We start from the raw sequence: 25497 nt of genomic DNA on the forward strand, positions 1-25497 counted from the left end.
GCATTTAGTGGGTGGAGACAAGGGATGCTGCTGAATCCTGCAATATGCGGGATAGCCAGCCCCCTGATAGCCTCTCCCATCCTTTCTGTTGTTGGGATAAAATACTCTGACCGAAAGCAAATTATCGGGGAAGGTTTATTTTTGGCTTCCAGCTTCAAGTCACAGTTCATCATGGAGGAAAGTCAAGGCAGGAACGTGAAGGCAGGCCCGATTGCTATTCCACACAGCGTTACACCAACCAGGGAACCGATTTCACAGCCAAGGAAGTCTGGCAGGTACCATGATGGCTCCTGCTGGCTGGCTTGTAGACAGGTGTAAGTTTAGCTATCTTTTCATACAGTTCAGCACCACATGCCCAGGACAAGAGTCTGCCCACAGTGGTCTGGGCCTCAATTAACAAAACAGATAAAACTCCCCACACGTATGTCCAAGGCCAATTGGTCCAGGCAATTCTTCATCTTAGGCTCTCCTCTCAGATAGATGCCTGTAGGCTGTATCAAGTTGATAATCCTCATAAAGGAATAATCTGCCCCAAGATGTCACTCAGGTTCAGAAACCCGACATGTGTATTGCATTCAGGCATACATGCATGTACACATGCACACATATTTACATAACTCTGATTTTTAAGTGGCGCACCTTCTGGTCACTGAAGAAAGCAGCCCTGAAAGCTGAAAGAAATAACCTATAATGAAATTAACACTGCCCCAGATTTTGATCACTGACGCTTGATAAGCAATCCAGGTCTAACTGTGTTAAATCATGCCTCCAACCTCCTGATTTTTTAAACAAATGGCTTAATGAACTGACATGTTCGTCAGCTGTTGTCCTTGATTTATAGGCTGGCCAGCAGCCTAATCAAATGAAAATCACTGTTGTTGCAGATGGTGACAGAATGTTAGCTTTAATTTGACTTGCAAATTTTTAATCAATATAAATCTTCTTTTCTGTACATGTTAAAATATACATTCAGGATCTGACACATCCAGAAAATGGCAACCTTCCTGGTGCAAATATTTATATTTATATATCTATTTGTATGTATATATCAATACATAGAAATACACATATATATGTATTAAACAAGAGAAATATAATAAGCAATAATAAGGAAATTAACAAAGGATCACATTTTTTGCAAGATTCTAAAATAAATTGTTAAAAGTCTGTGCGCATTTAATCTGGAGAAATACTTGCTTATAGCAGATGCTCTGTAATTCACCATTGGGGAAGGATGCTCCAGTTAATGAAGTATTAATTGTAGATTAATTATAAAGTTTCTAGACACAGAATTGCCATTTAAATTAGTTGAGAATATTTGAAAACGTGCATTACACAAAAAGTCCTCTATACTCGATTAAACTCAACTAGTAAGTAAATGTTTGGAACTGACCACATTGCTGTAGCTGAGAAAACTTTGGAAAGGTGGAAAAGAGCCCTTGTGCACTGGCCTGGATTCCACAGAATTTTTATGTTGGGAGTGGTTGTCTACGGCAGAGCAGTATGTGTGGAGCAAGACAGGGCTTGCATACATGAACTCACAGCAGCTCTGTGACTGTGTGCAGAAGCTCAAGCCGGCCCCAGTCCCAGCATGGATGGGCTGGGCAAGGGGCTCATGACACCCCAGCCCTAGCTGAGGAGCTATTGGCAGCTGATGGCTGCTAGATAGGGAGAGTCCGTTTTGTTCAGGGGTACAGCCCCTGAGAGGGCTGTCCGTGCTCCAGGTGGTCCTGCACCCATGCTCATAATAGGAACACCAAGTGGACTCTGTGGATTTAAACAAACAGCAGCAGCAGCACCTGAAGTTGGGACAGGAAAGACAGGGAGAGGAGTTGGAGGGAGTTTGAGCGAAGCATGTTGTATGTGTGTACGAAATTCTCAAAAAATTAGAATCAAGCCATACCATCTTCGGTAATCAAGAGTCAAGCTGTCATCACTTTATGGAGTATAAAGCCAGCAAGAAGGAAGCAATCTACAGGACGCAATTAGATCTTAACTTGAACTTTCGGCTAGCTTCTTGAAATGATTGGATCCGTGCTGGATCTTGAACTTGAGATTTGAGCTACATCAACAGGAAAAGATCAAAGGGCCATTCCAATTGTGTGCATAGTGTGGAGAGTGTGTGTGTGTGTGTGTGTGTGTGTATCAGTATCAGTCAGTGTGTACACGGGCACTTGTGTACTATGTTAGAGGCAGGTTGAGACTCTGTGTGTGTGTGTATCAGTGTGTGTATCAGTGTGTACACGGGCACTTGTGTACTATGTTAGAGGCAGGTTGAGACTGTGTGTGTGTGTGTGTGTGTGTGTGTGTGTGTGTATTAGTGTGTACACGGGCACTTATGTACTATGTTAGAGGCAGGTTGAGACTGTGTGTGTGTGTATCAGTGTGTGTATCAGTGTGTGCATCAGTGTGTACACGGGCACTTGTGTACTATGTTAGAGGCAGGTTGAGACTCTGTGTGTGTATCAGTGTGTACACGGGCACTTGTGTACTATGTTAGAGGCAGGTTGAGACTGTGTGTGTGTGTGTGTGTGTGTGTATCAGTGTGTACACGGGCACTTGTGTACTATGTTAGAGGCAGGTTGAGACTGTGTGTATGTGTGTGTGTGTGTGTGTGTGTGTGTGTGTATCAGTGTGTACACGGGCACTTGTGTACTATGTTAGAGGCAGGTTGAGACTGTGTGTATGTGTGTGTGTGTGTGTGTGTGTGTGTATCAGTGTGTACACGGGCACTTGTGTACTATGTTAGAGGCAGGTTGAGACTGTGTGTATGTGTGTGTGTGTGTGTGTGTGTGTGTGTGTATCAGTGTGTACACGGGCACTTGTGTACTATGTTAGAGGCAGGTTGAGACTGTGTGTATGTGTGTGTGTGTGTGTGTGTGTGTGTGTGTGTGTGTGTATCAGTGTGTACACGGGCACTTGTGTACTATGTTAGACGCAAGTTGAGACAGTCAAAGGAGGATAGGTGTGATGCAAATGCTGGGTCTTGCTCAGAGTGAAGCAGGAAAATTCAGGGTCTTGAAATTCAGTGGAGCTGAGTGACCACAAAATGAGAAGCCAACCCTAGTAGCTGTTCTTAGGCAGAGTGTGACGTGTGGTTTGGTGACGCAGAGTGATTCCAAGACCATCGTTCCTTTGAATATGCTCTTCTGAAAACCTTGGAAAAATAACGCCATTCATTTTTTAAAATGTTCTGTCTTTAAAGCTCTGAGTCGTGTTTCTTGCGTTAATTGTTCTGTCTCCCACTTGGCTGACGGATTGGGTTTTTCCGTCCACTTCTATCTCAACAGGACGGTGACAAACGTCTCCCAAGCTAAAGTCCCTATGTCTACTGCGGGCCAGGCGAGCCGGGGGGTGACTATGGTCAGCCCTTCTGCTGCGGGAGCGTCTACCCAGAAGCTCCAAGGAAATGGCGTGGCTGGGAACCCCAGCGTGGTCCCCACAGCTGTGGTGTCGGCAGCACACATCCAGACGAGTCCTCAGGCCAAGGTCCTGCTGCACATGACCGGCCAGATGACCGTCAACCAGGCCCGCAATGCTGTGAGGACAGGTAAGAGGGAGATGGGACTGGAACACACGAGGAAAGGGCTTATCCGTCTGAGCAGGTCACTCGGGGCAGGTGTTGAGAAAAACAGGGATGAATTTAGAATAAGTGCTGCCGTTTGGAGATAGAAGCTCGCACACCTTATCATCAGTGCTTCTTCGTCACTGTGACAGATACCCATGACAGAAGTAATCAAACAGGAGGGACTGTTTCGGTGGTTGCCAGACCCTGTCATTGGAGATCTGTGGTGAAGCAGGACATAATGGGAGAGAGGGTTTGGTGGGGCAGAGACGCCATCTTTGTGTCGGACACGAAGCACAAGGAAAGGACCAGGACAAGATAGACCATCCTGAGAGATGCCTCAGTGACCTGCTTATTCTAACCAGGCCCACTTCCTAGTAGCCCACTGATGAAGTCAGCGCCTCGTGAGCCAATCATCTCTCAGTACCCCACAGCTTCTGACCGAGCCTTCAACACCTGAGGCCTTTCGAGGGGCATCTTAAGTCTACACCGTACCAGGCGCTTTATAACCGTTTGCTTGGGCTCAGCACGCCCTGCCCATTAGTTCAAAATGGATAGATCTCAGTTCTAAAAAGGACGAGGCTGATCCTAAGAATGTGAGTAGTGTGGGACTGGAAACATGACGTTCCTAGTCAAGATCTTGTCTCCAAGCTCACGGTTCCTAGCTGTGTGACTGCTGCGCGATTCTCCGCTGAGCCGTGTGCTGGTTATTTTTGATGAATTTAGCCACAAGTCTATTTTGGACTCAATAGGCATTCACGTGCCTTTCTCCATTCTGTAGCACTGAAAAACCTACCGAGAGTCTTGGGTAGCCATAATGGAGTAAACTAAGAACACGTGGATTCTATCAGAAAGAACACGCAGAAAAATGGCTAGTTAGAGAGAGAGAGAGAGAGAGAGAGAGAGAGAGAGAGAGAGAGAGAGAGAGAGAGAGAGAGAGGGAGAGAGAGAGAGAGAGGGAGAGGGAGGGAGGATGCATAATAAGGACTTAAGACGCTGTTTGGTTTGTTGGTTGCCATGGAGAGCCATCGGAAACTGGCCCAGTGTCTCTAACGCTGCCGAAGATGATTGTTCATGACTGAGGGGCCTTGGGGGTGGTGATAGCGCATCTTTCCGAGTCCTCAGCAGCCTCAACTGCTCGCCTGGAAGGAAAAGTATTATCTAGGGATCCAGCTAGGGTCTAAGAACGTCAGTCTCCGCGCTCCATCCGCTCTTTACTGCAGCAAATAGCAGTAGCCGCCTCTCACTGTGGTCTGACACAGTGAAATAAACGACTCACATTTTGGTAAGCAGTGTTTACGTTGGGCCCTTGACCCTCTCTGTGTTCCCTCCCGTCACCCGTAGTCACGGCACACAACCAGGAACGCCCCACAGCAGCAGTGACACCCATCCAGGTCCAGAATGCCGCCTGCCTCGGTCCTGCGTCCGTGGGCCTGCCCCACCATTCACTGGCCTCCCAAGCCCTGCCTCCACTGGCGGGTCCTGCTGCCCACGTTGCTGCTATCGGGGTCAACCGCACCAATGCTCCCCTGGCCTGCGCTGCGGGGGCTTCTCTGGCCTCCCCCAACATGACCACTGCCGCTCTGGAGACCGAGCCCAGTGGTCGAACGGTGGCCATCCTCCCTGGACTCCCCACGTCTCCTGACGGTGCCGCCTCGGCGTGTGGGAACAGCTCAGCTGTGAAGCCAGACAAGGACAGTAAGGTGAGTGCCCCTCTTTCTCTGCTCCGTGACGTCCTGAAGTCACGCGCCAAGGACGGGACTCTTGGTTCCACAGCGTGTCGGGTCTTACCTTGGGCAAGCGCGTGGGCCACGTGCCAGGAATGCAGTGGTGCAGGAACCCAGCCACTGTCCCAACCTCGTGTCTAGATCTTGTGTTCCTCAACATGTTGATAACCCTCAAGTTGGCGGGCCCCCTGCTGGGTAATAGGGAGACCACAGTGATAGGGTTTAGTCCACCTCGCCTTGCAGCTTGCTTGCCTCTGCGAGGCATTTCTTCACTTACTCTTCCATCTTCCCGCTGTCCTCACATTTTCCCGTCCAGTGTTCTTGCTTGTGGACAGCTCCCTATTTAAAAGTGTTTTCATCGATGAGAGGTTGGAAACTGTCCATCAAAAATGTTGTTTGCCGGGTTGGAGAGGTGGCTCAGTGGTTAGCAGCGTGAGAGCATTACTGCACTTGCATAGGACCCGAGTTCAGTTCCTAGTGCTCACATCAGGTGGCTCACAACTGCCTGTAATGCCAGTTCCAGGGAATCTGATTGGCACTGCACTCCTGTGCACAAATACACACACACACACACACACACACACACAACTAAAAATAAATAAAATTATTTGCAAATTTATTGTCTCTTTAGTACTTTCAACCATAAATCAGCAGGGTCCCTTGAGAGATAGGACCTGAAATATAGGGGAGAAGTCATCTCTCCTTTGGGAGTTGGCTCCCAATAAATACAATGGGAAGCTGTTTTGAAAGACTTCCCTGTGGTTGTGCAAGAGAATAAAACTGATAGTGAGCTGGGTGGTGGCAGCGCACGCCTTTAATCCCAGCACTTGGGAGGCAGAGGCAGGTGGATCTCTGTGAGTTTGAGGCCAGCCTGGTCTACAGAGCGAGCTCCAGGACAGGCACCAAAACTACACAGAGAAAACCTGTCTCGAAAAACCAAAACCAAAACAAAACAAACAAACAAACAAACAAAAAAGAGTAGTGATTAATCGTGGATAAAGTCTAGATGTCTGTACCTCAGCTTTGACTTTTTGCTCAGGACTCCATGCATTTCCCTTAAAGCTATGGACCAGGGCTCTGAGCCACCTGGCTCAGTGGTAATGTATGTCTCTCCTTAAGTGGCCAGAGGAGCCTGTAAATAGAACTTTATAAGGAAATAAACTTTATAGCCTGCTGACAAGTTAATATTTAATTAACTATTAACATGAACTTTAAAAAAGATCAGTATCTGCTCAGTGTTTATAATTAACTATGTTAAACTTGTACTCAAACCGACACGTCCAACTTTATATTTTCAAAGACTCACTTTAATAATTTGAACCTGGGCACAGTGTCCTCGGTTGCTTAGAACAGGGGCTCTTGGGTGCATTAATAGAATTCATTGACAGGTCCCCGGGGCGAGCATAATAATGGCCCTTAAAGACATCCTCCTCCTGGTCCCAGGATCCACTCTTACTGTTTCCTTACCAACACAAAGGACTTTGCAGATGAGGGAATAGATGAGGGCTTATCCTTTTGGGTAGACCCAATGTTTGCTACAGGAGTCTTCCTGAAAGGGGACAGAGGGTCAGGGCACTTGAGATGGAGATGGGTAAAACACAGGGGGAATGACATTGGGTATACAACACAAGCCATGGGGTGCAGGAGGCTTCCAGGAGCTAGAAGGCCAAGAAACAGAGGCCAGGAAGCAGGCTCTTCCCTCTCCTTGTCCACATGGGAGACCTCCCTGCAACATCTGGATTTGAGGATCTGGTTTTCCTTCCCCACCCCCAAAGTTTGCAGTGATTTGTTTCAGTAGCCACTTGAATATGACATGAAGTGTCATCCCTTTGACTTCCCATCAGTGAAAAATGGCCATTGACCTCTCTTCTTGGACATACCAGTGATTCCGAGTGCCCCACTTCCAGATGGTTTTCTTGCCCTCTGCAGTCAGTTCTTGACTCAGCAGAAGTTCATCGAGCACACATCTGTCTCCCCAGGCCCTCCCTTCATTTTTAAGAGCCTTTAGAGATCACTGTTTTACGCGGTGCCCTGAGGTGTTTTCGGGATTGAAACTGTACTCTCTCGGGTTTTCATTTTTAACTCTTGTCGCAGATTTCGGCTTTCCCTTCTTAACCCTGCTCCGAATTCACCGTAGACACCTCTGGTGGCATTAGTTCAGTAACTCCGTGGTTAGCATCACTTACAAAATCATGACTCCTCAGGACTGAAGCATGGCCGACTTGGTCATATCACAAGAGATGTCACCAGGAGCCACCTGAGGTCCAGTCCTTGCCCCAACACTTCTGCTGTTGTTTGTTGGTGGTGACGTCTTCTGGAAGAGCCCCTTCCGTAGAACCCCATTTCTGCCTGAAAGCGCTCGTAAATCTTTCCTTTAATGCCATCCATCAATCTCCCAGATGGTCTTATTGCCTTAGAGCAGCTATGAAGACCCATTAAAAGAAAGGAAGGAAGGAAGGAAGGAAGGAAGGAAGGAAGGAAGGAAGGAAGGAAGGAAAGGCTTCCTGGTCAAGAAATAGAATCTTTAGCCTGCATGGTGTCAAGGGATCACCCCTAGAAAGGAGAGACCGCCCCTAGGAAGGTGGTCATGATAAAGAGTTAGATGGAATTCCTTTAGTGAGATGCTGTACTTTCCTTCCCAGAATTCCCGCCCCCAGTGCAGTCCCTACAATCCGCGGTGAGGTTGCTATGGGGTTAGGCTGGGTCTTGTTGCCCTTTCTAACTTGCAAAGGTCCAGCTTTTCCTCTTTCTTTTTTCTGTCTCTTCCCAAGTCTGCTTCCTCTGATGCTTCGGGCTTCCTTACCCTTTCCCTAAACCCTCCCTCCCTGCCTGGTAGCTACTTGTCCACCATGTCTGACTTACAATCCAGCAATCTTAGAGGTGTGGCTTTTTAGGGCTCGGGCTGGTCTGCCTGTGTTTATCTTTTCATCTCTAGTATAGCTGTCTTCAGGCTTCTGTTAAGCCAGTTCTTAAATTCTTTTATTAATGAAGCTAAGAACGCCAAGCAGGGAACCCGATTTCCCTGGTGTCTGTCATCTGTCGACCACAGAGGAACCCCCATCCCGCCGCAAAAAAAAAAAAAAAAAAACAAAAAACTTCTGGAAAAAGCCGAACGTACCCATCTTTCCCTATTGAATTGACCCTGATTCCAGATTCACCCAAATTGCTCCAAAATTATTAGTTTGCACTTCAACTGTTAATTTTCTCTGTGTGTGGAGGTGAATCGGCTCGGACCTCTTCCGTTCCTCCATGCCAGGGTTCGCTCTCCCCTTCCGGTGCATATATTAACCTCCCCTTTCTTCCTCCCACCTAAGAGCCACTGTTCACCCCAGACAGGAGGTCTGTGTTCTTTTTGTTTCAAATGTAACCTTAACATAGCCTTTTAATTTTTTTTCCCCCCTTAGAATTTTGGAAAGTCTCAGCTCATTCTGATTGTGAGCCTTCTTGCATCACTGGGGGCCAGGCTCCGTTCTTTATGACGGATGGGCCTGCCTCTTGATCTTTTTGTACGTGGCCTTTAAGATTTTTTTTGAACCCATTATGCCACACCTTGGGGGCTCCCACCAGGTCCTTTTAGAGGCTCTCCATTTTCATCTGCAGGATGATTTGCAATGGCAGGATTTCATTTTGAGGGTCCCCCCCCATTCCTCTTCCAACGTTTTCCCTTTTGAACTTCAGGCTATGCATATGTTTTCTTTAAACTTTTTAAGATCGGTCCTTTTCAACTTTATCACAAGCTTCTCAGGGGGAACACTTTCTTCTAAGTCCTCCAAATGTCTGCCTTCCCCCTTCTGTCTGGTTTCTCCTTAACCCCCACCCCCCAGTTGATCGGAATTAGGTTTGAAGTGGCGATTGGCTCTGCTTTCGGTGGGGTTAATCTGTAGGGAAGTCCAAGGCGAAGTGAATGGGAGATGGAGACACGGGAGTTGAGGTTGAGACTTGGGGCAGAGCTCTGGGTGTTTGTGGTGCCCTCTGGTCATGTCTTTCCCTGTCTGTCTGGGTCACCACCATCCGCCAGGCAGTGTGTGAGGTGTGCTTCAATGATGGCGTGGCATGCCTGCTGCCCTGGGGAGGGGACGGCTCTCGGGACCCAGATTGTCAGTGGGGCTGCCATTGGTGCACTTCAGCGTGACTCACGTGTGGACGTGTCTGCTGGAACTCCCCTAACTGGGGCCGTTCCTCTGTTTAGCAATGTATCTGCGAGTCCTCTCCCACCAAATCTCAGGGAAACAGGATGCTGTATTTTGTTCTGAGGTCAAAGCCCTGGCCGGCTCTGACATATTTATTTGATGCTAAGCTCCTGAATTGTATTTTCAAATATCGTCTCCGTTATTCCCTGTTTGAAGTCCCGGCCTGTGATTGTTATTCCTCTGTCCACGGTACTCCTAATTTCCACGGTAGTCACCAGTCTGACAGCTTTGTCTGGACACTCATCTTGGGTTCAACTGTCTCCATCCTCAAACGATGAGGCCGTGCACAGCCATACCCAGCTTTTTGCCTGTGTGCTGGGGATTCTAACTCAGGTCCTCGTGTCCACACTGCAAGAACTCCCACCAACTGAGCTATAGCCCCAGTGTCCAGACATTGTCCCCAGTGAGCACACAGCCACCATTTAGGGCCTCGGGTCCCTCAAGCTTCTAGTTCCTGGTGATTGTCTCCCTTAGGGGGACCTCAGGCACCCTGATCCCCACTTCGGTTTGAAGGCCTTTCCTGTAATCCTCACATAGAGGACCCTGTCACTTTTGTCTGCTCCTCTGTCCTCTTTCCTCCTTATTTTCTCTGCTCGGACAAATTTCATTCTTTTCCAGTTCTGTTTTGCTGTCCAAAACAAGCTCATCTGCCTGCTTTGTCATGGAACTTTCTTAGGGATCTATAAATGGCCATGTCCACTGTCTCTGCTCTTGCTGAGAGCTGGGAATCTAGATCTGGTCTTCAGAATGCCTGCCTGTACAGAGTTCAGCAGGGAGGTGTGGGAAACAGGATGGGAGTGGGGGGAGGGAGGGAAAGAGAGAGAGAGAGACAGAGACAGAAAGAGAAAGAGACACACAGAGAGAGAAAGAGGGGGGCATCTATTACTATCATTCTGCAGAGTAGAATCTCATTCCTACCCCTGGCTAGCATGGTGATTTCAGGCAGGCTTTCAGAGCTTCAGGCAATGGGAATAATTAATTCCTACCTCATCAGGTCACCGTGAAGACTAAATATGGAAATCCCCCTGATAGCATTTAACAAGACTCTTGAACCTGGTGGTGTTTCATCATCCCTAGAATTTCAGGAAGCTTCCTTCAAGAAACCTCTCCTGCCCTGCCATGTCCCCCACAGCACTCTAGACTTACCCCTGCTTGGGTCTCGGGTGGAGGAGCTCTTATGCAGCCATGCATGTCGCCGTCAGGAAGGAACTGTCCTAGACACGTCACTCTCCCAGAACTGAGCACATTACCTGCTTCGTGTTGGACACTCAGAAATATCTTCTCAAAGTATGAGTGATTATTTTTTAACCACATGGCTTAATTTTATTTTTATTTTTTGAGATTCCCTACCTGAGGACCATGACTCTTGCATATTAGAAAACTGGTGTATGAATTGTTGACCTGTGGGACCAGGAAGACTCTTGCTAATTTCTCCATGTACCTTAAGAGGAAGGAAGGAAGGAAGGAAGGAAGGAAGGAAGGAAGGAAAGAGAGAAAGGACATGTTGTTAATTTTGAGTTGCTTAAAACATTGAATATGTTGCTTGGGATAAAGCCCAGATTTCATGCTCCCTGTACTGTACTCATCTTTTATTATATATCTAGTGGTAGGAATTAAATGGATGGTAGATCTCTGGTTTTGTCTGTCTGCCCGCCCCCTATGCTTCATGTGTAATAGGGATTGATTGACCCAGCACTTCTCACACGTCAGGAAAGTGCCCTATTGACTTCTAGGCTTGCTTTTGTTTCCTATGCATTGGTGTGTGTGTGTGTGTGTGTGTGTGTGTGTGTGTGTGTGTGTGTGTGTGCGCGCGCGCATGGGCACACTGGTATAAGTAGGCGAAGGCCAGGTATCAGTCTCCAGTGTTGCTCCTTAAGAGGCATCCACCTTGTTTTTGAGATTCGGTCTCTGGATCTCTGATGGGCACAGCCCTTAATGATAGGCCTAGGTTGACCCTCAGCTTTGGAGAGCCAGCCGTCCCCACCTTCCCAGACCACCTTGCTCAGGTTTTTACAGAAGTTCAGAGGACTCCTCTCAGAGTCCTGTGCCTGTGTGACCAGCTCTTTACTATCCAAGCCGCTTTCCCCAGAGCTCAGTCCATTTTTGTTTTGAGGCTCACTTAACAGGCCAGCCTCCTATGTGGGATCTTCCTGTATCATTCTCCCAAGGAGCTGGAATTTTAGGAGTGTATCAGCAAATCCAGCTAGAAAATATTTCGAATATAAAAGTAACTCTGGTCATCGGCTGATTGGTTTTGCATCCAGATCGTTTTTTTTTTTTTTTAAATATCGATACTATTTTAGATCATTGTATCTGAAATGATTCTGAATACATCGTTTCATCTGGCAATGGCTTCTAGGCAAGCCCCTCCGGGAGATGAGTTATTGAGGTTCCTCAGGAAAGATATGCTCCATTTTTCATATATGCTAAACTTATTTCTTCTAGATCACTTTACCAAAATGTAGACTATGAATGTCCTTCATTTGTGCTGTTGGATTTTGAAATAAACAAAGATGCCCTTGGATAATAAGTGTGTCTGAACTTGCAAAGTTATTTCTCTCAAGTGGCACATTGTTCTTCTAATACAGCATTGGAATATGATATAAATAGCACCCTCACCCCCTCCCTTCTACACCCCACCACGATACCTAATCCTCTGCCTTCTGCTCCATGGGTAGTCGGCATTGGTTGATGATGATAACGCATCCCTTAGAAGTCATTAACGCAAGTTGTGTTTAATGCGTTTAATCATTTTCAATGAAGCAAGTCATCCTTCTTCTTAATCACTTTAGAAGCTGCTCCCTGAGCGCAGGCCACTTATCTGATGCTCTTTTGAGTGCCCAGATCCGAGCTTCCAAGCAGCATCTTTAGCTGGGGCTTGCTGAGGTTGTAATTTATCAGTGGACTTGATGTTCTCAGCCAATCTGTGGGGTCCGGGGATTAGACTGTGATTTCTCATACCATGAGAGGAGTAGCTGGAGGCTGCATCTGACAACCTTAGAAGTCGAAGCTATCAGACATCCTGCCCTTTCCCAGCACAGATGCCCCACAAAGAAGTGTTACCACAGAACTGGCGGCCAGGTTGCTTCACGGATCACTGTTTTATTTCTTCTGGATTCGGGAAACCCAGAACCTTCTGCCCTGACACTCAATATCTTACCCCCTTGCAATATTTTCTTGGGTCTCTTCACCCCCGTGGTGCCGTACCCTGTCCCAGGCAGTAAGTGAGCTACAGAGGCATGCACAATACTGTCACCACACCCGAGCAGGTGGTGCAAGTCTGTGGGGTCATTTCTTGGAAGGTGCCTTGTTGATCCTCAGAAAATGTGACATCCAAATAAGAGAATGAAGCAAAACCCCGCGAGATGAGTTGAGATCAGATGAAAGATGCAAGGGTCTCTTCCTCCGTGTGGGGGAGGGGCAAGGAGGTGCCCTGGCTCTTCCTCCGTGTGGGGGAGGGGCAAGGAGGTGCCCTGGCTCTTCCTCCGTGTGGGGGAGGGGCAAGGAGGTGCCCTGGCTCTTCCTCCGTGTGGGGGAGGGGTAAGGAGGTGCCCTGGCTCTGCTCACCTGTAGCCCAGGCCAAGAAGGCCGGAAGACAGATGACTCTGGCCCCTCCCACGCTTTGCTTTTCCTGTTTCCAGCCCATGGAGTACCGCACACTCTGAGCAGTGTTTATAATGGGAGACTGTGCGGTTTCTCGGAGATCTTTGTGCATGGTCAGATAAATGGCTGCTCCCGGCTCCTCCTGTTTTCTGCCGTTCTGTCTCTAGTGGAATCGTGTTATTGAAGATGGAGATTCAGTCCCCAAGGGGATTTTTTATCGGATCTGACTAACTCAGATTACCAAGAAGAATTCCTCGCTGTTAGAGCTCTCCTTTTGAGCCCTTGCTCCGTATCTCTGTTAGTGGGCTTTAGTTCTAAAGAAATACTTCTCGGTGACACATGTCATTTTCAGGCAGTGTTGCTACTCAAAGGACTTAATTGCATCGTTGACATCTTAGTAAAACAATCTCAGAGATCTGATGATGACGGCGGCGGCGTTACACCTGATGACTGGAAAGGACAGCGGCAGATTTTGAGAATAAAGTACTTAGCTCAACATCTGGCTTTCTTTGTAGAGCCACAAAGGAAAGTGTCAAGAGACAGATTCCGAATCTGGTTTTAAGAGCATGAGGCTGTTGAGGGGGTGGGGCTTTATCTGTGCATTTGTTTGCAAGACCAAAAAAAAAAAAAAAAAAAAATTAAAACCATGAAGATACTCGTGCACTGAGGCTTAGCCTTAAAATTTTGTGCTCTTGTTTCTGGGTTTGCAATCAAGGAAGCACCTTCACAGTAGGAATAGTTTGGCTTCTGTCCCTGTGGCTGGTTAAACTCAGGCAAGGTGCTGACATGTAAGAAGTGCCCTAGCCCTTGACTCGGATCAGGGCATCCTTCCCGAGAACGATAAGGCTCAAACGTGTTGATGTGGAGTCGGGTGTTGTCAGGCTTCTATTGACTCAGTACACAGTGGGCTCACGGAACAGTCGTCAGAGGACAAGGCAGTGTTTCAAGGAATTGAGCTCATAATCTGACATTGCCACTTTACTCTGCGGTATCTGTTTGCGCTGTGATTAGTCCATTGATGGAGTTTAGTGCGTGCTCTCGCTCCACAGTGCCTGAGTGGATGTCAGAGGACAGCTTGTAGTTCTTGGTTCTCTTTCTACCACCAGCGGTGTAGGGATGGACCGGCTCTTCTGACTTGTTGGCTGCTTGTACAAATTGGTTTAAAAAAAAAAAAATGGTTTTACATCTTTTTAATCGGTTTTTCTTGCTGCCCCCGTAGAAGATAGCAATGAACAAGAGAATGCCCAACACAAACAGAAGTAGGCAAGTAGAAAGGGAAGAAGTAGTAACAAAAGGTCAGGCTAACTTCACACAAAGACTGCCCGGAAGAAGGCAATGAGTGACCGTAACGCAATCAACAAGTCGGAGCCCGCTGGCGATTACAGGAGCAACAGAACGGCTGATCTCCAACTAATAATATCCGTGTTTCTTTTTTTCCAGAAAGAAAAAAAAGGTCTACTGAAGCTCCTCTCTGGCGCCTCGACCAAACGCAAGCCCCGAGTCTCCCCTCCAGCGTCACCTACCCTAGACATGGAGCTGGGTGCCGGGGAGGTGCCCTTGCAGGGAGCCATGGGTCCCGAGTTGCCGCTAGGGGGCGTCCACGGCCGGGCGGGCTCCTGCTCCACTGATGGAGATGGCCCAGTGGTCTCCGGGACGGCAGCCTTAGCCCAAGATGCTTTCCACCGCAAGGCCAGCTCCCTGGACTCGGCAGTGCCCATCGCTCCGCCACCTCGGCAGGCCTGCTCCTCCCTGGGTCCCGTCATGAATGAGGCCAGGCCTGTTGTTTGTGAAAGGTGAGTCCCGCTCCTCTCTCAGAGAGAAGGTCTAGAAGATAATTTTCTACAACGTCCTAAAATTTCGAGCCAAATTGATAATGACGTTCAAGCCCGGGCTTTCTTTTCCTGCTTGCAACAGCAAATCGTCCAACTGGACTCTTTCATGACTTACCAATACACCGCATATCCCCCCACTTTCCAGTTAGTGGCTCCAGAGTCATAGCCACATGACGTCTGTCAATCACTGTCTCATCCAATGGTTCTCAACCTTCCTGATGCTGCGGCCCTTTAATATGGTTCCTTATGTTGTGACACCCCCCCCAGTATAAATTTTCATTGCTACTTCATATCTGTAATTTTGCTACTGTTATAAATCATAATGTAAACATTTTTGGAGGTGGCAGTTTGCCAAAGGGGTCGAAACCCACAGGTTGAGAACCGCTGAAATCCTTTGTGTCTATTAAGATCTTACACCACTACCTGCTGGAGGTAAAGCACCCGGACCCTCCTGCCACCCAGAGAATGCTTTTCCTGTCTCCTGAGCCAGAATAACACAGTGTAGGTTCAGATGGCTCTCTTGGTTCCTACATTCAGAATGATGAACATTCTTTTAGTGATTTTGGCTTTGAACAGTGCTTACAAGTGGGAATTCTGTTTCATGCAGCTATGGGGGTCTAGGCATGTGTTAGGGAAGAAAATATACTTAATAAGATACCTATCTACCAGGATTATAAAAGCTGGAGCGTTAACTGCTGCTCACTACCGAAGGAAACGTCATGCAGTGTGTTCAAATTACAGTTGTTTGCATGTAATGTAAACATTTAAGGCTCATCATCTGTTTAATTGTTTCTGTACACTTCATTCTCTCTGGACTTGAATTTTATAAGATTAACCAATTTCTAGTTTTTAGAGGTGTTCCCTGTGGTTGACACTCCCTGTGTTGCAGAGTTGGTGATAGTGGGACCTTTAACATGTAGTGATGATGTCTCCTTATGTTGCCCTGGCTGGTCTCAAACTCCTGAATTCAAACAGCCTCCACCTCAGCCTGCCAAGCAGCTAGCTAGCACTATTGGGGTGCACCACCGTGCCTGACTCTGTACTGTGGATTGGAAATTTTACGTGAAATGTTATCATTTCAAAGGATTTAGGCTGGAGAGATGGCCCAGCAGTTGGAAGCATGCACTTTTCTTGCAGAGGACCCAAAGTTCAGCCCCAGCCCCAGAGCAATTGATGCCTCTCACCTCTTCGGGTACCTGCACTCAGGTACACACACCCATACACATTCACACACACATACACATAAATCTTTAAATAATAGTAATAATAACAGAATCACTGAAATTCACTTTTCCTTTGGAACTGTATAAGCATCCGTATTGACGCCTCATGATTCCGTGGCACATTTTCAATTAAGAGTAAACTATAAATAAAAGTGGAGAATAAACATCCAACAACCTGTGTTTATAAAGTACACTTTATCATGCATTTTCATAAAGAGGGAAAATAATTTTCTGTAGCTCTGACTGACATAAAGCCAGTTTTGAAATGACACATTACCCTAAAAATGTGCCTCCCCCTACACACAGATCCTTCTGTGTGTTCTCCTTATCCGTTGTGATCTCCGTGAGTCCCAGCTTCACTCTCGTGCTCTGATTCTGGAGTGAGCCTTTCCCCTGCAGAATTCTGCCGCTGCCTCCTGTCCCTGGAGCTAGTCCAGTTAGTTAACTTGTGTATTCACTTTCAGTCACAGAGGCTCCCTCTCTCCCTCCAGACCTTGATCTGCAGTTTTCCCTCACACCCTGAGGCTCTTTATTCACTCCCCCCCCCCCATCCTTTGTGGAATCTGCATGCCTATTTGGAATGATGGTTCCCTTTGCCCACATTCTCCCTAGGCCTCGGCTGGCCACCTCGGCCTCATTGCCGCCCCCATTATGCATTCCTTTTCAATCGCCAGATGTCCTCAGTCTCTGTGGCTTCTGTATTCCCATTCTTTCCTCTTAAAAAGCGCTTTCTGACAGCGGGCTAGGCCTTTTAGGCCATCTGAAAGGAGAGCTGCTAACTAGACAGGTGATAGTGTTTCGGGATCGAGGGAGGCCCATCAGATAGGGAACATGAAGAATTTAATGACGGGACAGATGGAACGGGCGCTCTGGAAATCTCTGGCAGGTTTTCATATAGCCGTTTCGATTTTTAGGAGAGGGAAGGGGGTCCTTAGGAAAGATTTCGGTCCAACTTTATATTTTCATAATCCATATGCTCAATGGAATATTAAATGTAATAGCCATCCCCAGCAACTTTCCGTAGCCCTTTGCCTTCCCACAATGCTGGCGATGGTATTTATTGAGCCTGGATGCTTAAGTCTGCCTGACTGTAAAAACAATGGGAAAGTGGTCTGTTGTCCACGGGGAATGGAGGGTTTGGGTTAATAGAGCCATAGCCAGCGTGTCATTTAAGGATTACCTGTTTGCCTATTTCAAAACTTTCAACACAAGGAGAAGTACTTAGAGCCTCAAATGGAGGAAGTGTGATTCAGAAAGCACGTGAAGTGTTTTGTCCCTTCATTCATAGGGTACACACCAGCCCTGGCAAAATGCGCCAGCCCTGGGTTCGTCCTGTGGGACTTTCATGAGAACGTGTTTTGGGGTGTATTGCTAGGACAGAATGAGCCCACGTTCATCCGCAGGAACAAGTGGAAAGTCCCCTCTCCCACCATGGCCCTATTTCATAAATCGCTGGGAGAGCGATTAAAAATAAAAGGGGGGGGGGCGAGGGCTGAGGCAGCCGAGCTGTCACATGACATGAAGGGGCGTGGTCTCATAATAAGGAAGGATGAACCTTGATGTGTGTTGACAGGTCTTGGTGTCAGCTGAGAGAAAGTCTCCTGGGGAACAAAGGGATTCTTTTGTGCTCATGAGAGAGACCACTGCAGAAAGCCAGCAAGAAATAGAATGGTGTCCTGGAGGCAGAGGATGTGTAGTTGACCACAGCACACAGAGTAGAACAAATATGTTCAGGCTCTACTTTAGAGGATGGAGGAAACATAATTAGGAAATTGCAAAGTGAAAGTAGAAATAAAATATTTCAGAAGAGATGGAAAATGAAAGTACATGTGACTTCACACACACACACACACACACACACACACACACACACGCATACACCCATGCACAGATGGCTTACGGAATTGTGTCACAATGGCTTACTTTTACCTGTGTGTATTTTTAAGTGTAGGGATTAAAGCAATAACCACATACCTCAAATTGGGAAAGAACCCATGGTCTTTGATCAGGGATTAAACTAGCGTTCTTAGAAACATACAAATTGGATAGTGGTAGATTTACAGAAAGGCAGTCGGGCTTAACCAGCATGATTAATTTCTTTGAGTCAGTGACAATGAGCCCACGGGGTGAAGCAATGGACATAATTTATTTGGACTTTGCACATGATCCAAAGCCAGCTAGGGTGGTTTTGCCAGTAAAATACTTAATTGGATATCAGATCGCTGTGACAACGGGCAGGAAGCAGTAAATGGTTCCTCACCCAGACCAGGTTGATAGATAGAGTGAGTACCTCTCAGAGTCACAGGGGGACTCGCTGCAGTCATGTGAGGGGACATTAGAAATGACAACATGTGAACTACAGACAGCCAATGGAGGCAGAAAAAAAAAAAAAAGAAAGAAAGAATAGAAAATTCTGTACTAACAGAAGGTTGCCGGTGTCTGCTCCAGATGGGATGGCCCAAACCGGAAGTTTGGCATGTCTGTAGGTGTGTCTTCTTCATACAACAACAAGAGTCTGTTTCTCCAGCTCCACCCTTGTGCCTGTCCTAGCCACGCAGAGGTGGAAGCCCGTTTAGAGCTAAGACAAGCCACACCTGGTGTACTTTGTTCACGGGACCGATGTACTTTCCAACCACCAGAATACCCAGCAGCCCTCCCCTCCTTCTCCCCCCACCTCTCTCCTTCTTTCTCACACATATGTAAACGTAACCTACCCCTGCTATCCTGCATTCTTTCACTCCCTCTGTGTCTCTCCCTTTTTTAAAACTAATATTTCTATTATTTGTAGTCATTGATTTATCTCATTTTTTTTAAATTGTGTAAAATAGAGTTAACCCACAGCCAGACATAAGGCAGAGAGTGAGAGATCCTGGAACACTCAGTCCTAAATGTGATGTCTCCATCACATCCCTCCCCCTGGGCTCAGGGAACGCTGCAGAAGAGGAGGCAGGAAGAGTGTAAGAGGGGTCGGAGGATGCCAGGAGAACAAGGCCCTCTAAATCAACTGAGCAAAGCTCACATGAACTCGCAGGGCCTGCACGGGTCTGCACCAGGTCCTCTACATATATTTCATGGCTTCCAGTTTAGTTTTTTTATGGGATTCCTGAGTGTGTGAACAAAGGGGGTCTCTGATTCTTGTGCCTTCTCCTGGACTCTTTTCCTCCTATTGGTTTATCTTGTCCAACTCCAGTATGATAGTTTTTGTTTTATCTTATTGTATTTTATTTTGTTATATTGTTTTATTATCCCTTAGAAGCTTGATCTTTTCTAATGAGATGCAGAAAGGGGTGGGTCCGAATGAGAGGGGAGGTGGGGAGGAACTGGAATGATGGGGGGGGGGCTATAATCAGAATGTAGTAGGTGAGAATAGAATCTATTTTCAATAAAAAGAAAAATAAAATATAGTTAAAATGTACCACTATTTAAAAGTAAAATCCTATGTGTGGAGTACCTTTACATTGGTCATTCATCACTGTCTGTCTCTAGAAATTTGTCTTCATCTCACACTGAAACTGTATCCTTCACATGTCCGTGTTTCTTCCCCCATCCTGCAGCTCCTGAAGAAACCATTCTGCTTGCTTTCTATGTGATGCTTCCTTATCTGTGTGATAAGGAAGAATAGCTTTCCTTATTTGTGTGGCTCATTTCTCTGAGCATCGTGCTGTCAGGATTCCTCCGTGTTGTGGCATACCTCAGAATTCCATTTGTTTTTTAAAGAACATCGTACATTTTTTTTTTAAATGCTTGCTGTGTTATTAGATCTCTTAATCGTTCGATGGGCTGAATAAGAATCGTCGTCGTATGTTCTGCTCTTGGTAGCGTGAGGCGGATAGACCGAACTTGGCATCACCCCACAAGTAGAGAACAAATGAGACGGGAACACAGGAACACAGATGGTAAAAATCCAGTGTGGACTGAGCTAAGGGCCATGAGAAATATACATGGGGTCCTCCGGGATCTAGTCAAGCGTGAAATTACTTCCAGGTATGGGGCCAGCGGTTTCACGGGGGAGATTTGGAGCCAGATCTTGAGAGATTGATGGGGCGTGGATGGACAGAGATATCGTCAAAGAAATTCCCAGTGCAAGGAGCTGCGTGAGCCAGTACGTGGGGCAGGAGAAGGGAGGCTATATTTGAAGAGAAGACATAGTCCGGCTTCAGGGAGTGCTGGGAATGTGTGTGGTGTCAATGGCGCCTATAGCTCTAAAGCAGGATTAAGGCCAGATCGCTGAGGGCTTTGTGTCGCAGTGCGAGGATTAACCTTACAGACAGTGAGATCCCGTTAATGGTTTTTCACAATGGGTACCTACAGGCAGAGTCACTCCGTATAAATCTTTGCGTTGCGTGTGGAATGGATTGGGGGACAAGGAAGAAATATGGTGCGAGACGCAGGGAGCGGAACATAGCGAAGTCGCCAACCAGGATGGTGAGGAGGACAGATTGGGTTGCAGGTTTTGGAGGTAGCTCAGCAGGTGCCACGGAAGGTGTGCAGAACACGGCTTTGGTTCAGGATGTTCAGAAGTGCCCAGGATCCCTCTTCCCACAAAGGCAAGGGTAAATCCAGCCATACAGAGGGTGGGGGCAGCAGATGTAGGCCTTCCCAGCTGTGTTGTGCGTGCATCTGTTTGCTGGTCTCTGTAAACACTCTGCTTCACAGAGCTTTTGGGTGCCTGAGCTCACTGGGCTACCCTGCCAGCATTTGGCTTTTCTGGGTCTGTGTGAGAAGTCTCAGTGCAAACCAACCTCACGAGGCTCCAGGCCAAGGGCTGAGCTGGAAGGCTTCTCAGTGGAGTCTGTCACTGCCTGCACCTGGCAGTCCTCACGTGATGAAGACTGTGTCACAGTTTCCATTATGAGCAGGGTTTCTCACTCCGCCCTGCCCCCTCGAGGTCTATAACTTAGCAATGAAAATTTGCTCCCACTGGGAACTTGGCAGGAAGATGATGTTCTTAGCCCAGCAGCCATTCTAGTTCTGAGCTTTCTGACAAAATTGGTTTAGTGCATTTTTATAAAATGCAAATATTAATCTAATTCACTTCGAGTGTTTCAAACTATTTTTGTTCCATTTTACCTTAAAGCCGCACGCAGACTGTCAGTCAGAAACGTATCTCGTGAGAGACGGACTCGGAACATGCTTTCAGTCAGTGGTCTGTTCCCTTCCAGAACTGCAAAGCTTTGCTTAAATTTTAACTCGCCCCAAATGGCAACTACATCATTGCTTTTTATGTGGATTCTTAGCCTGTTGGCATCAGACCTGAGAAATCACATCTGGGTCCTTCCTTTAGATCAGCCCACAATGAAGTTGTGAGCTTGCTTTTAAAGATGTCAGCGAAAGGATTCCAAAACCCTATGTCATTCTAAAGTGTGTGAACTCTCAGCGTCGAGATGTTCTTTAGCTTGTGGCCTGAGTTCATTTGTTAGTTATGGGCTGGCCTGTGACTTAAAATTCCCCTCCAGACCCCTTGTATCCCCTTGAATAAGCCACATGCTTGAAGTAGAAGCTGACATTCTGGGCATGAACTATACGTGCCGCCGCCGTACTTAGGACATCACTCTTAAAAATCTCATCATGCCGCTTGTGAAATCCATTGCCTAAGTCATTGTAGTCCCAGTCCCCAGGGGTGGAAACTGAGACCGTGTTAACTGGCTCAAAGTAAAGGTGCTCTAAGTGACCATAAAGACTGTGTCCATCCCCCTTCACCCACGGGGCCTCCTCGCCTCTCCCCCTGCTCTGCGTTTGGTTGACCTCATCTATAAACCCTCCTGTCTGGGTTGGATGAACCTCTCTTGGAAAGGGTAAACCAGCCCGGTGCTGTGCTTTAGCTGCAGATCTGGGAGGGTCAGTCGGTCCCTGTGCCCAGGGAGCTGAGTAATTGTTGGCTAGCTATTTAGCTTTGGTGAAAAAAAAAAAAAGACCATTTGCTGTGATCTTTCCTACTGTGGGTAGATTCTGGTTGTTACGGGGTGGGGATTGGAGGAGGAGCCAGGCTATAAAGATGCTCGCCCGGGCCCAGAGGGTCCCATTTTTTTTTTTTTTTTTAAGGCGGCTCCTTTGTGTTACTGTTGACTCATTTGGGGAAGAAGCTTCAGATCCTCATGTGGTGCCCTCATTCGGGGTGTCCGGCAGCCCTCATTCATGCCGCCTGGTTCTCCCCATCTTTCCTAGCCTCTGAAATCACACTGTCACAGGCCATCCCTATGCACTGTAGAAGGAGGCTGTGGAAGGTGAGAGGAGCAGAGACAAGGTCGACTGGAAGATGGCTACGGTACATCACCACCACCCACTCTAACTGGGAAAAGCAGGAGCAAGGAGGAAGATAATGTCTAGTAGAGAAAAGACTTGGGGGGGCAAAGGAACCCCAAAGTCTCCTCCACCTCACTTCCTTAGCTGCTAACTAACCATAACCCTGCACTAGAGAGTGAGGCACGGGGCAGGAGGGTAGGTGAGGTGATGCTAATCCACAAGGCTGCTGGGTGTTTAAGCTACACCTCCTTCCACTCATCATCTGAGTTGAGAACCAAGGACAAGCAAATAGATTGGGATTGATGGAGACTGGGATGGCAGCATCGTTGCTGATGATGGCAGACAAAATTTGAACCCACAGTTCTCTACTCTCTGTGTGGACCTTGGGACCTTCTTCTCAACAGGGGACTCGGCTATGTAAGGCAGGCAAGCTTCCTCAGAACCGTTGCCTTCTGGATATCTAACTCAGTGTAAGGAGACAGGGGCATCTGTCTAGGTCGACCCCCAGGCAACAGACCTGACACCCCACCTCTCCCGGGGACTCATAGTGTGAAGGCAGAACAGAGCCCATACAGCCTGTAGGAAGCAAGACAGAGCTCTTATGAGCTCCAAAATCTAATCTACTCATCTCTTCCTGGAGTAGAGGGTGGGACAGAAGTGGTTCCCCTCTTAAGAATCCATATGAAACATAGCCTCTGGTATGGCCAAGATACAAATACTAGAAGCAGACAAAAATGTTCTTTACCTGTGTAGGCAACTCAACCACACCAACCAGGCCATCACTAGTGGATTAAAACGAATACTGAGACTCAGTCTTCGTTAATCCCAAGTCTGCTAAACAGAGATTTGCTGTATTTGGAGTTTCATGAACCCTTGTAAATTTGTGTGTAGATCCTGTTGGCACTGAAGACGGATGGTGGCCCATCATTTTTATTGCTGATCTGAATAGTCTACTTTCTCTTTTGTAGGCACAGGGTGGTGGTTTCCTACCCGCCTCAGAGTGAGGCGGAACTTGAACTCAAAGAAGGAGATATTGTGTTCGTTCATAAAAAACGCGAAGATGGCTGGTTCAAAGGCACGTTACAAAGAAATGGGAAGACCGGCCTTTTCCCGGGGAGCTTTGTGGAAAACATCTGAGGAGACTCCACGCCGAGAAAGGGTAACATCCTATCACCTGACTAAAGAGCACAACGCAGTGTCATAGAGAGAGCACATCTGTGGACTTCCAGATCTTCGAGAGCTGAGCAGAGGATGGGCACGTGACTCCAGAGCCCCGGCCTGGTTGCCCCAGCGGGCAGGGTGACGGCGGCGCCTGCGTGGGCCCCGCCCCTCTGGGTTCTGATGTGTAAAGTGTGCCTTGTACTGTCTGATGAACTATACAGAGAAATGTCTTTTTTTTTTTTTTTAAAGATGTATAACTAAAATGGACAATTGTTTACAAGGCTTAACTAATTTATTTGCTTTTTTAAAACTTGAACTTTCTTGTAATAGCAAATTCTTTGGATTATGATTTTTTTAAAAAAAATTATTAATTTATGAAATGATGGCTAAGGAGAAGCTGGATTCTCTCCTACTGAGAGCAAGAGATTCTTTTGACGTAGAATGCATCTCCCCCCCCCCCCCCGCCCTGCTCGCTGCCCTCCCCCCTCCCCTGGTTATATTTTGCTTCTTTTAGACAAAAATGCCAGTTTTCCAAACAGACAACCGAATCATACCAGCAAGGACCTGGGGCGGGGAGACAGTAGCTCCGGTCCCATCTGTCTGCTTTGATCAGAAAACCAACCCGAAGACCTAATCCTCGGTTTCATTTCGTGGGTTTTTCCTTTTCCTAGAGTGGAGTGGGTGAAGTCAGGAGGAAAATAAAAAAGCACAACCATTGGCTAAAAATACGTGTTTGCTTGCTAACACCAGCTCAACGCGTTGGTTGGGAAGTAGGAGAATCTGAAGTTGTAGTCGAGGTGGCTGTGTGTGAATGACTTTGAAGCGTAATCCCCGGTTTCCCCTCACGTGACCTGCATGCCCAAGACACAGTAAACATTTGTGAGTCGGTGGTAAGAGGTGCGCTCGTGTTGACGTCAAAGGCTGTAAGAAACACTGTGAAAGTCCCCACTCATCCATCCATTGTGATTCCTCCACCATCTTGCATGTGTTACCGGATTCCCACAGTGCTATGGACTGTGCATGGTGTGTGTATATCATTGCAGTTTTCACTCAGAATTGACCGATACAGGAGGTTTAAAAAACAAAAAAACACAGCATTCTCTTTCCTACCCAACCACCACTACTGACCGAGACGTCTCCAGTGTGCCTGCTCGCTCTCTGGTGAAGGCATCCATTAGCCAGCACACCCGGGGTTAGTTAACACGCTCTTTCGTGTGTGTGCCCGCCCAGCGGACTGATGTGAAGGGCGAGTTTATCCAGGAAGACCGCTCACTCCTGTGACTGTGTTCAGCTCTGCAAGGCTTGCTGGCCGTGGCTGTGTCCACGCCTTCCGACTGTGGCAGGGTCCGGCTGAGCCCATCTTTGTAGACCCATCCTTGGATGTCCGGTGGTGTCTTCTTCCAGTTTCATCCCAGCCCCCGTGGGTCTGGGTAGTCCTGAAAACAGACGGCCCGGTAGTGAACGAGACTGTTCTACAGTTCTCACCTGGGTAAGTTAAGAAAGGAAAGTCAACAGACAACCAACCTTTTCCTTTTCCGTTTTTTTTTTTTTTTTAACTTTAAGAAAAAAAGTAGCTGGGAAATATTGACATGAACTCAAGAATCAAGAAATGGCAAGAGATTTCCATTGTCTTAAAAAGATACATAATGTGGTTGGAAGTGGAGTCATTCCTGTTAACCATTTTTTTTATATATATAAAAACACTGTATATTATGTTCCTTTGTGTTGAATTTTTTTTAAAAAAAATACTTTACTTGGATATTCATGTAATATATAAAGGTTTGGGGAAATGAACTTTAGTTAGAAAAAACGCTGGCGTCAGCTTTCATCTGTGTGAGTTGACACCAATGTGTCATAATATTCTTTATTTTGGGAAATTAGTGTATTTTATAGAAATTTTAAAAAAGCAAAAAGACTACTACAAGTTAAGATGATTTTTTTTTTTAACCTGTC

The 25497-nt window shown here is 47.0% G+C and overlaps 1 protein-coding gene across 2 annotated transcripts in view; it reads left to right on the plus strand.

The window, feature by feature from the left end:
• The window catches only part of Sh3rf1 (SH3 domain containing ring finger 1), a 161151-nt gene extending 137157 nt beyond the window's left edge, over positions 1-23994 (plus strand). For both annotated transcript variants that reach the window (XM_059244219.1, XM_059244220.1), the window contains 4 exons: positions 3291-3550; positions 4910-5268; positions 14526-14878; positions 23352-23994. In XM_059244219.1, coding sequence (XP_059100202.1) covers positions 3291-3550; positions 4910-5268; positions 14526-14878; positions 23352-23520 — 1141 coding nt within the window. In that variant the 3' untranslated portion in view covers positions 23521-23994. The remainder of the gene's footprint in view (positions 1-3290; positions 3551-4909; positions 5269-14525; positions 14879-23351) is intronic.
• Positions 23995-25497: the final 1503 nt, after the last annotated feature.

The sequence above is a fragment of the Peromyscus eremicus genome, chromosome 17 (genome assembly GCF_949786415.1).
Source record: "Peromyscus eremicus chromosome 17, PerEre_H2_v1, whole genome shotgun sequence".
In the NCBI taxonomy this organism is placed as follows: domain Eukaryota; kingdom Metazoa; phylum Chordata; class Mammalia; order Rodentia; family Cricetidae; genus Peromyscus; species Peromyscus eremicus.